This window comes from Epithele typhae, assembly GCF_022376455.1.
Source record: "Epithele typhae strain CBS 203.58 chromosome Unknown BXZ73scaffold_3, whole genome shotgun sequence".
NCBI classification, from domain to species: domain Eukaryota; kingdom Fungi; phylum Basidiomycota; class Agaricomycetes; order Polyporales; family Epitheliaceae; genus Epithele; species Epithele typhae.
In genome coordinates, this window is record NW_025954194.1 from 184,308 (window position 1) to 199,052 (window position 14,745).

At 59.6% G+C, this 14,745-nt stretch overlaps 6 protein-coding genes across 6 annotated transcripts; 2 read left to right on the top strand and 4 right to left on the bottom strand.

Annotated features, from left to right (window-relative positions):
* Positions 1–408: 408 nt before the first annotated feature.
* Positions 409–4,099, top strand: BXZ73DRAFT_87019 (uncharacterized protein; the record flags this gene model as incomplete). Its single annotated transcript, XM_048024387.1, has 14 exons — positions 409–465; positions 543–572; positions 632–672; positions 735–779; positions 831–934; positions 996–1,323; positions 1,380–1,506; positions 1,564–2,034; positions 2,099–2,418; positions 2,472–2,607; positions 2,718–2,797; positions 2,850–2,890; positions 2,948–3,233; positions 4,090–4,099. 14 exons carry the CDS (start codon positions 409–411, stop codon positions 4,097–4,099), a joined length of 2,076 nt encoding a protein of 691 aa, XP_047882404.1.
* Positions 4,100–4,197: 98 nt separating this feature from the next.
* BXZ73DRAFT_87020 (uncharacterized protein) lies at positions 4,198–5,424 on the bottom strand (the record flags this gene model as incomplete). Its single annotated transcript, XM_048024388.1, has 7 exons — positions 4,198–4,263; positions 4,335–4,551; positions 4,649–4,742; positions 4,861–4,909; positions 4,930–5,072; positions 5,131–5,211; positions 5,307–5,424. The coding sequence occupies 7 exons, from the start codon at positions 5,422–5,424 to the stop codon at positions 4,198–4,200; spliced, it is 768 nt and encodes a 255-aa protein (XP_047882405.1).
* A 191-nt stretch (positions 5,425–5,615) lies between these two features.
* Positions 5,616–6,775, bottom strand: BXZ73DRAFT_39816 (PDT-domain-containing protein; the record flags this gene model as incomplete). Its single annotated transcript, XM_048018456.1, has 5 exons — positions 5,616–6,013; positions 6,071–6,278; positions 6,334–6,554; positions 6,608–6,665; positions 6,713–6,775. The coding sequence occupies 5 exons, from the start codon at positions 6,773–6,775 to the stop codon at positions 5,616–5,618; spliced, it is 948 nt and encodes a 315-aa protein (XP_047882406.1).
* Positions 6,776–7,395: 620 nt separating this feature from the next.
* BXZ73DRAFT_39413 (Metalloenzyme, LuxS/M16 peptidase-like protein) lies at positions 7,396–11,194 on the top strand (the record flags this gene model as incomplete). Its single annotated transcript, XM_048018371.1, has 12 exons — positions 7,396–7,558; positions 7,617–7,655; positions 7,708–7,744; positions 7,799–8,015; positions 8,067–8,161; positions 8,220–8,311; positions 8,370–8,772; positions 8,828–9,563; positions 9,612–10,146; positions 10,211–10,611; positions 10,664–10,729; positions 10,787–11,194. 12 exons carry the CDS (start codon positions 7,396–7,398, stop codon positions 11,192–11,194), a joined length of 3,192 nt encoding a protein of 1,063 aa, XP_047882407.1.
* Positions 11,195–11,276: 82 nt separating this feature from the next.
* On the bottom strand, positions 11,277–12,852 carry BXZ73DRAFT_96559 (nuclear fragile X mental retardation-interacting protein 1-domain-containing protein; the record flags this gene model as incomplete). The annotated part of the gene is made up of 4 exons (XM_048027108.1): positions 11,277–11,489; positions 11,542–12,217; positions 12,345–12,475; positions 12,535–12,852. The coding sequence occupies 4 exons, from the start codon at positions 12,850–12,852 to the stop codon at positions 11,277–11,279; spliced, it is 1,338 nt and encodes a 445-aa protein (XP_047882408.1).
* A 706-nt stretch (positions 12,853–13,558) lies between these two features.
* BXZ73DRAFT_87024 (cytoplasmic protein) lies at positions 13,559–14,647 on the bottom strand (the record flags this gene model as incomplete). The annotated part of the gene is made up of 3 exons (XM_048024389.1): positions 13,559–14,284; positions 14,339–14,562; positions 14,617–14,647. 3 exons carry the CDS (start codon positions 14,645–14,647, stop codon positions 13,559–13,561), a joined length of 981 nt encoding a protein of 326 aa, XP_047882409.1.
* Between the last annotated feature and the right edge of the window lie 98 nt (positions 14,648–14,745).

A 14,745-nucleotide genomic window follows, 5' to 3' on the forward strand; every position in this document is an offset into this window, starting at 1 on the left:
CGGGTTGGGGCGTCGACGGACGGGGCTGAGCTGGTCTGTGCAGTGGAAACCGCCGCTGAACCTCGTCAGGGGCTGACGGTAGCCGCGGCTGTCCGTGCGGTGGAGGAGGCCTAGGGAGGACGTGAGCGGGACTTGAGGCGTTGAGGCGTTGAGGGCTGATGCAGCCAAGGGGACGCGACAGGGCCGGGACCGTTTGCAAGCGTGCATTACTTATTTCCAGGAGCGTCCCCGGTTGATTGGGGAGCGTATCAAGCACGCTATCCTCCGTTCGCCTACGCAGATCGCGCCGAGCGCTCCCCCGCCCGGCCTCCCTCGCGACTTCCTTCCCACCACTCATATACGCCTCCCCCGCCACCGTCCGCCCCCGACTCCCCAGCCCGCGCCCGCGTCCCAACCTCCCCCCGCTGCATGCCCAAAGCCCCCGCCACTGCGCCCACCGCGCGCCCTGCGCTCCGCAGAAACCAGGTCCGTCCTCCTCCGTCGCTCGGCCCGAGGCCCTCTCCGCCCTGACCGCTGTCCTTGCCCGCCCTGTTCTGCAACAGGCCTGCCTTTCGTGCAGGAAGCGCAAGCTCGTACGTCGATCCCCTGCTCTCTTCCCCGCCTCCGCTCACCCGCGTCCCCGCCCGCCCAGAAATGCGACGCTGCCCGCCCCCACTGCACTACCTGTGTCAAGTCCGCTTCCTTCGTCTCCCCCTCGCTCCCCGCGGCCGCTAACACTCCGCCTCTCGCTCCAGGGCATGGCAGTCGCAGATCAGTGTGCCGCCCCCAGTGGGATACGCGTGAGTGGCACCTTTTGGGTACGCGTCTCCATCTCCAATCTCCCCTCACAGTCACCCCACCGAACCCCAATGTTCCTATGACCCCGTCGATGGCCTTCCCATGGCCGCCAATTCCGACCCCGGAGAGAGGATTCGGATGCTTGAAGACCAGATCTGTGCGTCTCGGCTTGTCCGATGCACTCCTACGCAGCTCCCGGCTCACCGCTCCTCTTCCAGCTCAACTGAAGAGCCAGCTGCACGAGTCGAGGAACGGTACCTCGCGCTCCATCTCTCCATCCCACTATGTCAAGATGCCGTCCACCTCGTCCCACAACGGCCGCACTCCGGACGACAGCCCAACTGCGGGCGGTATCGTCCTCCCTCATGCCTCTCTAGATGTCCTCTCGCACCTATCACCACAAAGTTCCGACTCGCGCCCGGGTTCGGTGGGAAGCCCAGAGGTCCGCCACCACGTACGGACGCATGGTTTGCCCGACCCCCTCATGGATATGCTCTTCTCGGGATGGGATCCCGATCTTCCGGACCCGGACACTCTAGACCATTAGTGCGTACCACGGCGTCCATCCGTTGTCGGCTCGCGCCGCTGACCCACACGGACAGCATTGATGTGTTCTTCAAATGTGACCCCTGCGGCTCGCGGGTCCTGCATCAGCCGACGCTCATGGCATCACTGCATCTACACCCGAAGGATGAGAACTATCCGCACCCTGCCATCTTACACGCGATTGTCGGTCCTCCTCATTCTCTGTGCGCGGACGTCGGGACTGATCGTGCTTAACTCCAGTGTGCGTCCGCGTCCCGCTGGACTTCTCAGGACGTAATCACGCTGCCGGACGGTACACGCCGAGACAAGTTTGCCGATCTCCACGTCAGCAAAACCCGTGCGTACATTGACCGCACGATGGCCACGGGACAAGACATCTTCCCGGTTATGCAGGCGTGTATCATCCTCTCGTGGTACTTCTATCAGGAGGGCCGCTGGGTGGAGGTATGGATATTCGCCGGTTTCCAGACCAGGGCAGCTGTGCCGTTGCGGCTGAACTATCCCGGCACCTTCTCGACGATCGGCGCTGCGTCCCCCGGGGCGTATCTTGCACCACCGAGGGACAACAAGGATCTAGAGTCCCGACGGAGAACATGGTGGATGACCATCATGTTTGACCGTATTGCGTCGGTCGGGGGGTGGGTACACGCCATAGATGAGCGGGACATTGGCACGGAACTCCCCCTTCGCCGTGTGGATTTCGAGCATGACGTACGCGCTCATTTTCGAACGGCGCCGTCCAACCCACTGAGTTTTCCTCCAGACAAACATGCAGCCGAACCCTCAGCACCTACAGACAGAAAACGTGTTCACCCGACATCTACCTCTGTTCACCGACTCCTTCCTCCTATTCTTGAAGGCCATCATGATGTTTGGGAAGGTCACAGATTACAACACGAGGAGCAATCTCAACGCCACCTCGGCGCCTTCTAAGAACCAAAACCCCTTTGTACTGCGTGGCTTCGAAGACCTCGATCGGCTAGTTACACAAGAGTTTTTGCAGAACTTCCCTTCTGAGTTCAAGCACCTTGGCATCAGCGACGACGGTGGGGCGCTCGACACCGACCTCTATATGGCCCATATTGTGCCGCATGCGTATGCCAAATTGGACTTCTTTCTTGGTTTAATTTCTGACAATCATCCGTTAGTGCGGCAATCACTCTACACAATCCGTACCTCAACTTCTCGGATCCCATGAGTGTGTCGACCAGCCGTTGCGTCACTGCGACACGGTCAATCCTAGCAGCGTACTATCGGCTCTCCGAGACTTCGCTCGACATACCCGTCTCCATCCATTTGTCACCGTGAGTCACCCCGTGTAGCCTAACGTCGAATACAGCACTCATATTCTCATACACTCCACAGATCTGCTGGTACCTCGCCGCGTCGTCCAGACTCAGCTCTGCAAATACTTCATTGAGATCGGTGATACTCAGCGAGAGCAGACGGTCTGGGGGGAGATTAATGCCCTTCGGTAGGTTTACGGAACATCTCTCCTTAGCTAACGCTCACGTTACGCTTCCAAGCTTCGCTATGCTCACTTACGGAAGCCGCTCCCCCATCGGCAGTAAGTTCCCCCCGTACTTTTCCGTGGCCTTTCATTGACCAATTTCTCGTCCGATAGCCCGGCAAGAGAAGCTCCTCCAAGGGCTGATGACTGAAATCGTGCGAATGACGAGCCAGATGCAGCCGCTCGAGGTCGGGGTCCCGCTGTACCCCTTCTCGCACGCAAGTCTCTTCCCCAAGGACACCCTCCCACAAGACCCGACCGCCGCACCGCTACCGGACAGCACGCAATACCCAGACTCGTCCGAGTCGCCATCGGGGTTGACGGGTATGGGCGCCACGTCCCCCACCGTTACTGTGGGCAACTGGCTGTCGCCCTCGATGCCGACAATGCACCCGCGGGTGTACGCTCACCCGCAACAGGGCGGACCCCGCTATTAGCGACGTCACGACCCGTGCGGCTGTCGTGTATGGCCCGTTAGGTGGTGCTCACCGCTGCGAGACCTTTCCCGCGAGCTCACCTACCCTCCCCTTCTTTTGTCCCGTGAACAATGTTTGTGCATACTGCGCGACGGCGGCGGCCAGGCCTCTCCGTACGCACCGCGCCATCGATGGTCGCGGCCCACGTACAGGCTCTGGGGCCGCCGAGGACGCTTGATGGTTACCCAGGTACATTTGTACAACTGTAACCGCGTCTTCTTCTGCAGGCCGTGTATCTCTCCCCACTCCTGTATCTCCCGCGCTCTCTCGCTCTCCTCTCCCCGCTTTTCGCGCTCCCCCTCCGTCTCATTTGTCTCCTTAGGTTTGGTTAGGTTTAGTTTTTTTTCCCCTCTCCCCCCGAGCGCGGACGTCTCGCGAAGAAGCGGCAGCATGCAGCTGCTGGGCAGCGCTGAACGTGGACGTGTTGTACATACGTGCTGAATCGGGCACACAGAAACGAAAACCACAAGGCTTCCTGCTGGAACTTTCCCTGTTCCGTGGTGTGGCTAGTGCGCGCACAGTGGCCGTGCCGCACGTTGAAGACTCGCTCACGCGCTGGTAGGTTCAATTCGCCCGTGGCGGCGCTGCTCGCCACGGCCCCGAGTTCCGGCTGCGCGAGACGAGCGGGGCGACTCGGACCTTGGTTATTGATTGGGACGCGGGCGTAGCCCACCCGACTTCCGTCCGGTACGAACTTGCGAGTTGAACATTGATCGCCCTCGGGATGTCGGTGCGACTAGTGTACACGTCGGATCATGAGTATGGTCCTAATTGGTACAGACAGCGGTAAATGACAGGATTGAGAAAGCTCGCAATTGCGATCTACAGTCACGATGACTGACAGCGTCCACGGGAGTCCAAAGCGACGCCGAGTGCCTCCTGCGCCCGCTACCGCTTGTATGGCTTGTGGGAGTGATGTCGGCAGTGGTTTGCGTAGTGGCCCTTCTCTCCGCACTGCACGGACAGGTGAGCGTCGTTGCGCATGGCTGGTTCGAGGGAGAAGGGGGAATGACGACACGACGTACCTTGTAACACACAACGTCCTCCAGGTTCCTCCGAGGACCCGGGAGCCCACCTGAGCCCCCTGCCCCGGGTGCGTGGGGACCAGGGAAGGAGCCGCCACCACCTCCGCGGTCGAAGTCGGCGTATCGGCCGTAGCCAGGCGGGGGCGGACCGAGGTCGCGGACCGAGGGCGGCTCTGGCGGGTCGTAAGCTTTCGGCGGCGGGATGTTCGCTTTCGGGCTGCCGGGGGAGGAATGAGGGGCGAAGAAAGGCGAAGGGGTGTCGTCGCGTCAGAAACACTGCGTCTGCGGCGATGAGGAGTCAGTGAAACACTCACTGGCCTCGGGAACAGTCAGGGCCCATCGGGCAGAACCCGGTTAGATAGAGCTTGCAGACGACGCGGCGAACGTGTTTTCGGGGGCAAGTTGGACCTGAGGAAGGGACGCGCCAGGGAGACGGGGATGTCGGAGGGGCGTGTTAGCTTGTCGCGCCGCGTCGCGAGAAGGAGGTGGGGGGAGGACGTTTGAAGGAGAGAGAGGACGTGCTTACCGAGCTTGCAGAACCCGCGGTTGTAGTCGGGACACTCCACTTTCCGCTCCTTGGGGTGGGCGTAAAGACATCATCACCGGCCGAGCAGTAGCCGTACTTGGCGTACCACCAGCACTCGGGCATGCGCCGGAGGTTGTACTCGTGCAGAAACTCACATGCGTCGCCCTTCTTACACAGCCCGCGAAGCCAGTGCTTGCAAACGGTTGCAGGCGCTCCCGCTCGCGCGGGTGCGTTGGCAGCTGCTTCGGTGGTTGGAAGTTCTGCACGGACGGTGAGTGTGCCGGAGTGGACAGTGAAGAGGCCCCAACGGGCATCCCTGTGGAGTGAGAGACAGACGGCATATCTGGTCGTCTGCGTTGAAGAGGCCCATGAGGTTATTCAGGTTATAGACGGACGCCCTTCTCTACAGGATGCTGTAGGAAGGGGTGGCCAATATTGCAACGAACCTTTGTCTAGCTTTATGCCCAGTTCATTCTTGATGTAACTTTCCTCAGCAAAGTTGTTTTGGTGGAACTTCGGGCTGATCACGTCCTGGAGTGGGAGGGGAAGGGCAGCAGTCGTCATTGGGTAGCACACGGTCGGGTGCAAGGAGCGTAAAGTATAAGCGCCGGAAGAGGCGTAGCGAAAGGCGTGAATTGCCAACTCCAGACGCTGACAAATGCTCTTCCATCAACAACACACCCCTTGAACCTATGAGTGGTACATTAGGGACGTCGAATGGTACATTGTCATGTCATAGATAGTAGTCGACCAATTCACCACAAGCCTAGGATGACGCCTTCCCCGCCTGCTGCCTCAACGCTGTCCAGGCCAGCCTTGATGCGCTGTAGCCATTCGGATTCATGCAGCTTCTCCGTCGTTGGGGAGATGGGAAGTGTGAGATCTCCAAGCTCGAGGAAATAGGTATCGTTGAACGGAACGCTGTTCAACGATGGTTTGCGGTCGACTCGAAGAGCCGGGCATCCGAACGTGGTGAGCAGCGTGCTTAGTACCATTCGCGTCGCGCGGCTGGGGAACGGTGGCTCGTCTTCTCTGCCCTGATGCAGTCGGTTGCTCACTCGAACGAGCGCACGTTGTCGGCGAGGCTCCAGTTTACCGCCTGGGAGTGGGGTGTCCATGGAGTTGGCTAATATCAGGAAGCGCGTCAAATTGGCTGCAGCGGAGCCGTAAGACAGTTATCGAAAGGCCACGTACGAGTGGAGGGACTCACTGGCGGTGTTTTGAATGTCTCGAAACAGTATGCGCAATCCATCAAACGACTCGGCGCAAGGGACAGAGCAGATTGCAGCGCTCTCGGGCTCTCCGGTCCCCGGGCCACAGTTGAGGACAGCTCGTGCTGCGGCGGAAGTGGATGGCACCTTCATCCTTGTGGCTTGTGGCAAGTGTTCTGACAGGAAGTGAGAGCACTGTCCAAGGGCCTGAATACCAGGTTTCAGACACCATTCCGTCGACATTATATGCAGTGGGGTTCACCTGTTCGTGGCTCATGACTCTCTCAACTTCCTCCAACTTGATTCCGTCCCGGACAACCAAGCAATGCCTGATTGCGATCGTCAATTCACCTCTCACGAAAACAGATCGACCGGCTTGTGGACTGCGGAAGGATTCATAGGTTTCGTTGACGGTCCCGTGAACGCTATTTTCCTGCGGAATGACAGCGAAGGGGATGTCGGCGGAGACCGCATTGAACACATCTGTCGACATTCACAGGTTATCGCATCAAGACAGGCTTGGGAGGTGGACATACTGGATATGTTGGGTTGTTCGACATATTGCACGGAATCATCGAACCTCTCGATTGCGCACTACACCCTGGGTCAGGGAAGTCAAGTATAGCCATTGGACTGTGTACCTGGTGAGAATAGGATCCTGCTGGGCCGAGAAAAGCCAGTCGAGGTGATGTCGAGTTTTCCATGGCGTCGTGGAACTTCTTCTTGGCCGTTCGATGGCCGTTGTTGCGGTCGCGACTCTTAGACCTTGTCTCACCCAATGACGATGCCCAACGTCGAGGTCAGGTTGAACGTCCGCAGTAAGCCTTGCCGTAGTAGCGAGGCTGCCATTAGACGCCCGGAGACCCCGAGCCCCGGATGGTGGCGTATCAAAGAATTGAATGGGCAGAGGGCATGGTATACACGAGGATGGTCAAGATGGCATGACAGAGAACACGCGGGTCGCCCGTTCCATGCAAACCCGGCGGGATTCTTGCCAGAGGGCTATCTGTGCGGCCCGGGGAGGGTCAAGCGCCCGTCGATGAGGGCACGTGAGCAAAGGAGCGACGCGGTGGACGTGACAGAGCGTGGAGGATGGCCGAGAGAGCTGTCCTTGTTTCCGTCCCCTGCTCTCCTAGGCTTTTCATTATCTCGGTTGTCGCCGGCGTGCAGCGCGGCGGTCAATTGCTGGATGCCCTTGCTTTCCCGTCTCTTCTCCCCCTTCTGCCAGTCCACCCGGCTCTTACGCTCTCTTCCACGACCCCCTTCCCTCCGTCGCATCCCAGCATTCGCGCCACCCCTCTCTCGACGGAGTCTGTACACTAGCATGCCCTCACTTGCCAACCATGCGTCTCAGAACCTAAGTACGTCCGACACATACGGCAACTTCGACCTCATCAAGCGCTTCAAGGTCGACCACACCGACATTCATGTCTCCAAGTGGAAGAGTCGTGCTTCAGGACTGTCAGTTGTCCACCTGGACTATGACGGTACGTATCTATTCGCTTTATTACGGGAGAAATTTTGTTTACCCGGCACATCTAACAGCTCCGCTTGTCAACGGGTACTTTGTTGTGGGCACCGAGAGTATGTTTCTTCTCCGAGACTCCCCCCTGAAAGCGTACTTATTCCACTCTAGTTTTCAACGATAGCGGGTGTCCTCATACTCTGGAACAGTGAGCCATAGCCTTTTGCCACATTCGCCTTGATGCCAATAGATGTTCGCGCAGTCTGGTCTTCATGGGATCCGATAAATACCCGTACAAGGGGATCATTGACCACCTGGCCAATCGCGGATTCTCCAACGGCACAAATGCATGGACGGACACCGATCACACGGCTTACACTGTCTCGACTGCTGGAGAACAAGGTTTCCTACAGCTTTTGCCCATCTATGTGGATCATATTCTCTATCCCACCCTCACGAAGGCCGGTTTCGTCACGGAGGTAAGTTGCTCTGGACACAGAAAGAGTGCCTTCAATAATGGAAGTAACCAGGTCCACCATGTAGACGGTAAGGGCGAAGACTCGGGTGTGGTCTACAGCGAGATGCAAGGTCGTGAGAACACCTCTGGGGATCTCATGGCTCTTCGGTCAGTTCATCGTCATCTCATTATGTTACGCCATTGAGCATTCCACAATTTTTCACAGCACGCAACGTCTTCTCAACCACTCGAAAAGTGCATACCGGAGCGAGACCGGTGGTCTTATGGAGGCACTTCGTGTCTTGACGGTTGAACAGAGTGAGTATATCACTTGACTCGATCCGTCTTCTAAACGTCTTCTAAAACTCGATTCTAGTCCGCGACTATCACCACTCCTACTATGTCCCGCACAACCTGACGCTTATTGTCGCTGGAAAACTGGCGTCCGGCACTGAGTCCCTCCTCAATGTAGTGCAAAATCAGGTCGAGCCGAGTATCGCTGCGCATGGTCAAAACCAGGGACCCAAGCCCGTAGGATGGAAGCGACCTTTCGTGGAGACGCCTAGTGCAGACAGGAAGCCCATCGCAGCCACCATCAAGGAGACTGTCGAGTTCCCCGAGAAGGACGAGAGCGTCGGCGAGCTCGTCATCGGTTTCCGCGGACCCCCACCCACGGAGTTCTTGGAGAGACAAGCACTCGACATGCTTGGAGACTATCTGACTTCATCACCGGTGGCTCCTCTGAACAAGGAGTACGTCGAGATTGAGAACCCCATGTGGTATGTATTTGATGCACTTGATCTGGACGACCGTGGCTCATTCTACGCTGCGTAGTACCTACATCTACTTCAGTGAAGACACTCGGGCAACATCCACAGACTTGCCTGTCTACATCGGCTCTGTTCCAACGGAGCATCTGGACACATTTGATGAGAAGCTCAAAGCCAGCTTGAAGCGCATCGCCGACACAGGCATCGACATGGAGCGGATGGCTATGATCATCGCTCGTGACGAGCGGCAGCTCCGCAGCCGTATAGAGGCCTCCGGTGGTGACGTTTTCGCGGGCTATGTCATCACCGACAGCTTGTATGGCGCCGAGAACGGCTCGGACCTCCCCCCGTCGTTGAACGAGATCAGTCAGTACGCCGAGCTGAAGAAGTGGACGGGTCAGCAGTGGTCGGACCTCCTGCGCAAGTACTACGTGGACCCTCCGCGCGTCGTCGTGCGTGGCAAGCCCTCTGGCGAGATGGCGGATCGGCTGGACCGTGAAGATAAGGCGCGGATCGCGGCACAACAGGAGCGGCTTGGGCCTGATGGTCTTGCGGCGTGCGAGCGAGAGCTCGAGGCGGCGAAGAAGGAACACGAACAGGAAATTCCCCAGGAGATCCTCACCTCCTTCCCGGTCCCCGACGTGAAGAGCATCGCATGGATACCGGTCCAGAGTGTGCAGGAGAAGCATGGTCAGAAGGGACGTGCATCGGCATCCGCTACGAACAGCACAGAGCTAGCCAAGCACGTTGACAGCGATGGCGCACCTCTGCCATTCTTTGTGCAGTACGACCATGTCAAGGTACGTTCGTGTGCATATGGCATGAGAAGTCGACTAACGTCTTTTTAGTCGGACTTCGTCACCGTTCACGCGTACTTCTCGCTGGCGAACCTTCCGAACCGCCTTCGCCCGCTCATGACCGTCTACCTCTCCGCCTTCTTCTCCCTTCCGGTGAAGCGCAGCTCCGGCGAGCATCTCAACCACGAGGAGGTCGTGCACCGGCTCGACAGCGACACTGTTTCGTACGAGGTCGCGCTCGGCGTGAGCAACACCTTCACGGAGACGATGCGGGTCAGCATCAAGGTCGACCAGCCGCTCTACGAGACCGCGGTCACCTGGCTCAAGGACCTCGTGTACGGCGGTGAGTTCAACAAGGAGCGGCTTCAGGTCAACATCGCGAAGATCCAGCAATCCCTCCCGGAGATGAAGCGCGACGGTGACACCGTCCTGAACTCAGTCTCCTCGGAGGTACTGTATGATGAGAGCTCGACGTCGCGCATGGGCAGCATTGTCCCTCAGATGGACTTCATCCCCAAACTTGCGCAGCAGCTTCAGGAATCTCCCGAAAAGGTCCTCAAGGATTTCGAAGAGATCCGCAAGCACCGTCAGCGTCCTACCTTTCACACCACCACACGAAATGCTGACATAAATTATTGGCATCGTTCTAGTGACCGACCCCAGCGGTGTTCGCGTCTCCGTGAACGGCAACATCCTTGAGCTCAAGAACCCCCGCAGCGTCTGGGCTAAGCACTTCGGCCAGACCCTCCCGGAGACCGAGCTCGCGCCTCTCCGCCTGGCTGTCGACACACTCAGCCCAGTCGGCAAGAACCCGGTCAAGAAGGCCGTTGTGGTCAGCCTGCCGACTATCGAGAGCGCGTTCGTGACGCATACGACGAAGGGCATCCAGGGCTGGGCGCACCCCGAGTACCCGGCCATCCGCGTCGCCGTCGAGGTCCTCAACGCGACGGAGAGCTACCTGTGGCGGTACATCCGTGGCTCCGGTCTGGCCTACGGCGCGCACTGCGGCCTCGATCTCGAGGCTGGCTTCGTCACCTTCTCGCTGTACCGGGTAAGTGATCTCCGTAGTAGAATCGGACTCAGAAGCTCATGGTTTTCTGCAGAGCTCGAACAGCATGGAGGCATTCAAGCAGGCTGCAAGCGTCATGAAGGGTCTCACTGACGGCTCGGTGCGCATTCTTCTATGTGAGACCCCAAGGCGTTAATGCTGATCCGAGCGAGGACAGATTGCCCTCGACGAGACTGTTCTCGACGCCGCCAAGAGCAGCATCGTCTTCAACGTCGCAAAGGGTGTCTCGACTCCTAGCCGCGCCGCAATCATGTCCTTCACGAACCAGGGTCTCAAGGGCGTCTCGCAGAACCACAACGTCGAGCTTCTGGAGAAGTTCCAGGCGGTGACGAAGGAGGATGTGCTTTCCGCCCTCCAGAAGCACTTCCTGCCGCTCTTCGACTCTGCCTCCTCCGTCGCGGTCGTCGTCACCGCCCCTGGGAAGGCGGACCAAGTGTCGGAGGAGCTCGGGAAGATCGGCTTCGAGGTCGAACGGAAGACGCTACAGGTCGAGGCGGACGAGGACAGCGAGTTTGACTCGGACGAAGATGGAAGCTCGGACGGCGAGAGCGACGGGGGACGATAGACGGCATTACTACTACCTACTACTGCTAATGTGTAGCGATACGCTCGCGCGAAGACGTGGGAGAGCATATGTAGCATTCAGCTCAACCCTCAACCTCAGTCGCTTGGTGTGTCTCCGTCTGAGAGGTCGGTTCCAGAGGCTCCGAGGCAGCGGGTTGATTGTCCATGACCTCAATCATCCGCTGCTGGGCTTGACCGGGCTTCAGCTCGACGTTGTCCAAGAAATCGTTGCCGACGAGAAATCGTATTGCCTGCGAGAGGTTCGACACGGTCATGCGAACTTCTGGGGCAAGTAGCTGCACACAGCGTCAGGCCCTGAGTCCAGCTGAAGACGGACGAGCGACTCACGTTCCGGAGCAGAGACGGCCGCTGCGCGAAAGGGTTGTGCAGCGGACCCCTGGGCTGCTTCGCTCGGGGTTTCTTGAACGGCTCGGGGGCGCGCCCGCGAGGGCGCTCGCCTGGATCTACGTCCATGCTCGCTTCTTCATCACTACCTCCGTCCGAACCTTCTCTATCCTCAACGCCCTCTTCCCGAGGCTCCTCAGCGGTGGTCCCAGACGGTGCCTTGGAAGAGACGACCTCGGGCGCACCATCCGAGTCCGAATCAGACTCCGAGCTCGAGCCAGATTCACCGAGGAGGGCAGCCTGTTTCGACGCATTCCCCGCAGTCGACGTCGCGGCCTCCCCCTCCGCGGCTTTCCTGCCCTCCCAGCCCCGGTCCTCACTCCGTGCCCCACCGCGCCCCCTCCCGCGCCCTCTGCCCCGTCCGCGCCCACGCCCACGTCCGCGGCCCCTAAGTCCACCGTCGCGGTCGCCGCCATCCTCGCCGTCCGTGCGGCGGCGCTTGCGCGAGCGGCCGTCATCAAACGGGAGCTGCCCTCGCGCGACGGCCTCGCGCATCTTCTGCTCCTTCTCCGCGACGTTCTGTGCCGTCGGGAAGCGGCGCTTGCGCTCCGCAATCCATGCCGCGATCGTCTCGGGCGTGTCGAGGCGGACGGACGTGCCCTGGATCGGCACGGGCTTCCTGTGTGCGCAGGGCGTGTCAGTGTCCGCCGCTCGCACCCTGAGGCCCCAGAACGCGTGATGAAATGCATACGGGTACGCGCACGCGCGCACAGCACGTACGAAACACGCAGAGGAGAAATACGCACCCTTTGAGGCTGGGGTCCGCGTCCCAGTCGTCCCTGCGTTTCCTATGCTCCCATCCGGGCGGATAGACGAGGTGCCGGTCCATCATGTGGACCTCCACCGACTTGTGCGAGCCTGAGAACGTGCAGCCCGGCTTCGGGCAGCGATTTGGGCCAGGCTGGTACCACGGCGCAGGGGCGGCTCCGCGCGCACCCCCGCCTGCCCCACCCCGCGCGGCCTCTGATCGCTGGAGGAGAGGTCTTGGGTGCGCGGATTGCGAGGGGCGTTATTGTAGTTTGTGCCCGGGACGTAGGTCGAGGAGATGGTGTAGCCGTCGGCGGTCATCGACGAGGGGCCCGCGCCATTGTAGTACCGAGCGTACGCCTGTGCGTAGTGTGCTGCCTGAGCGTATCCATTTTGCGCTTGTGCCGCAGCGTATGGGTTGGAGAGTGCAGCAGTGACAGCCTGGGCGGCGGCAGAGCCTGGGTAGGGAGGCTGCTGGCTGTAGGGGAGGGAGCGGCGGGGCTGCATGCAGGGCTGCGGCAGGCCGGTCGCGGGACAGGCGCCAGGAGGAACCGCGAAAGTTTTTGACGAAAAATCAGAACGGGCGGTCGGCTCGAGGGCGACAGAAAGCCTATCGAGTCGGAATGATCACTTGTAGACAGTCAAGGCACAGCACGCCGGGTAAAATACAGCAGCACACGAAAGCAATGTCCTCATTGCACCGATACCATGGAGAGCGATTAACATATGCATACTTTTACTGTCTACGAAGCGCGCGTATGCACGAAAGCACTATGATAGAGCCAAGCTAAGTCAGTGGTGAGGCCCGTGAGTTAAAAGCATCATGTTGGCCAGCGGAGCGGAAGGACGGGTGTGTGCTACATCTTCACGGAACGACGGGAGGCGGAGAGTTGGGACGGGGAGAGAAGAGGACGGGGCAAGAGGAGAGCTCGATGAGGGGCGATGGAATCGGATTCGGGATTTTGGGATCGGATAGGGGAACGGCAAGAGAATAGAGGTTACGAGGGAGGGGACGAGACGCGGTGCGACCGGACGCTGAGGGAGCGGCTGCAGGAAGATGAAAGGGAGGAGATTTGGGAGACGGAAAGTGTTCGTATGCGGAGTTGTAGACCGGAGGCAAGCGCGACGCGAGCTAACGCGTCTCACAGGCCCCTGGCGTGGGCGAAGCATCGGGACCCGCTGACGCTTGCGAGGTGACGAGCCTCATAGGCGGCTAATCCTGCATCTCCTCCTGTTGCTGCGCGTCGCGGCCTACCCGCCTCTCCTTCTCGCTCTCCAGCTGGTTGTACAATAAGAAGAGTGCCTTCTCGTTTGCCTCCGGAGTCCCGATGATAGTGAACATGCGCTCGCCAGTTTCGTCGTGGGGCTCCTTTGCGATGGAGATCTTCGAACCCGAGAGTCGTCGAATTTCAGTAATTTTAGTCCCGTTCCGTCCGATGATGCACCCGACCATGTCCGAGGGGATCGAGATGTTCTGCGTCCGCAGGTTTGTCGGCTGCGGAGATGAGGGGGAGGTCGGCGACGGCGATGTTCGTGGGCGGGCATCGCCGTTGCTCTTCCTGCCCGTGGTAGGACCTGGACGGCGGCCTGTCCGGTCCTCACCGGAGCCAGGGTGGAAGAGCACGGTGCCGACCCCACGCTCCCAGTCTTCGAGAAGACAGCGGCCAATCTCCTCGATGGCGCGGCCTATCGACTCGGAAGACCCTTGCACCTCCACGATACGCTCTGTTGACTGGGGGAGCATATCCTTGGAGGCGACCATCCGCGCTCCCGAGGAGTCCTGGATGGACTTGATCTTCAAACCGCTCCGACCAATGATGCTCCCCATCAGGTTGTGAGAGATGAGGAGACGGATTGCGGTAGTCGGCGAAGAGGAGTTTGAGGTGACAGGAGAGGAGGGGCTGGCGGAGACGAGTTGGGAAACAATGAGGGAGTACGCCTGCATACACACTGAGAATCGCATAATCTTGACATCGCAATACGCGCTACTGACCTTCGCCACACCTTCCACGGAACCAGTCACCGTCAGGACCCGCTCGTGAACACCGGGGATGACTTTGCTGACGCCAGCCTTGACGCCGGTCTGTTCCCGAAGTTCAGCGACATTCTTGCCGGCCTTCCCGATGATGACCCCGGCATCCTTGGTGCTCACGAGGGCACGGAGAGTCAAGGAGTCGTTACCGGCAGGGGATGGAGAGCGGGACTGAGGGGCAGAGCCTGGGAGCAGATTGGGTCAGACCGAGCGGAAAGGAGGCCGGAACCGCGACTGACCGGTGTCGCGGGTAGCGGGGGCGTCGGACATGGTGAGGGAGAGAGGGGGGAGAGTGGGAGGGTGGGGAGGGTGGGGAGGGCGAAGAGGCAAAGAGGAGAACGATGTGAAGGTGAACGAGCAAAAGCTTG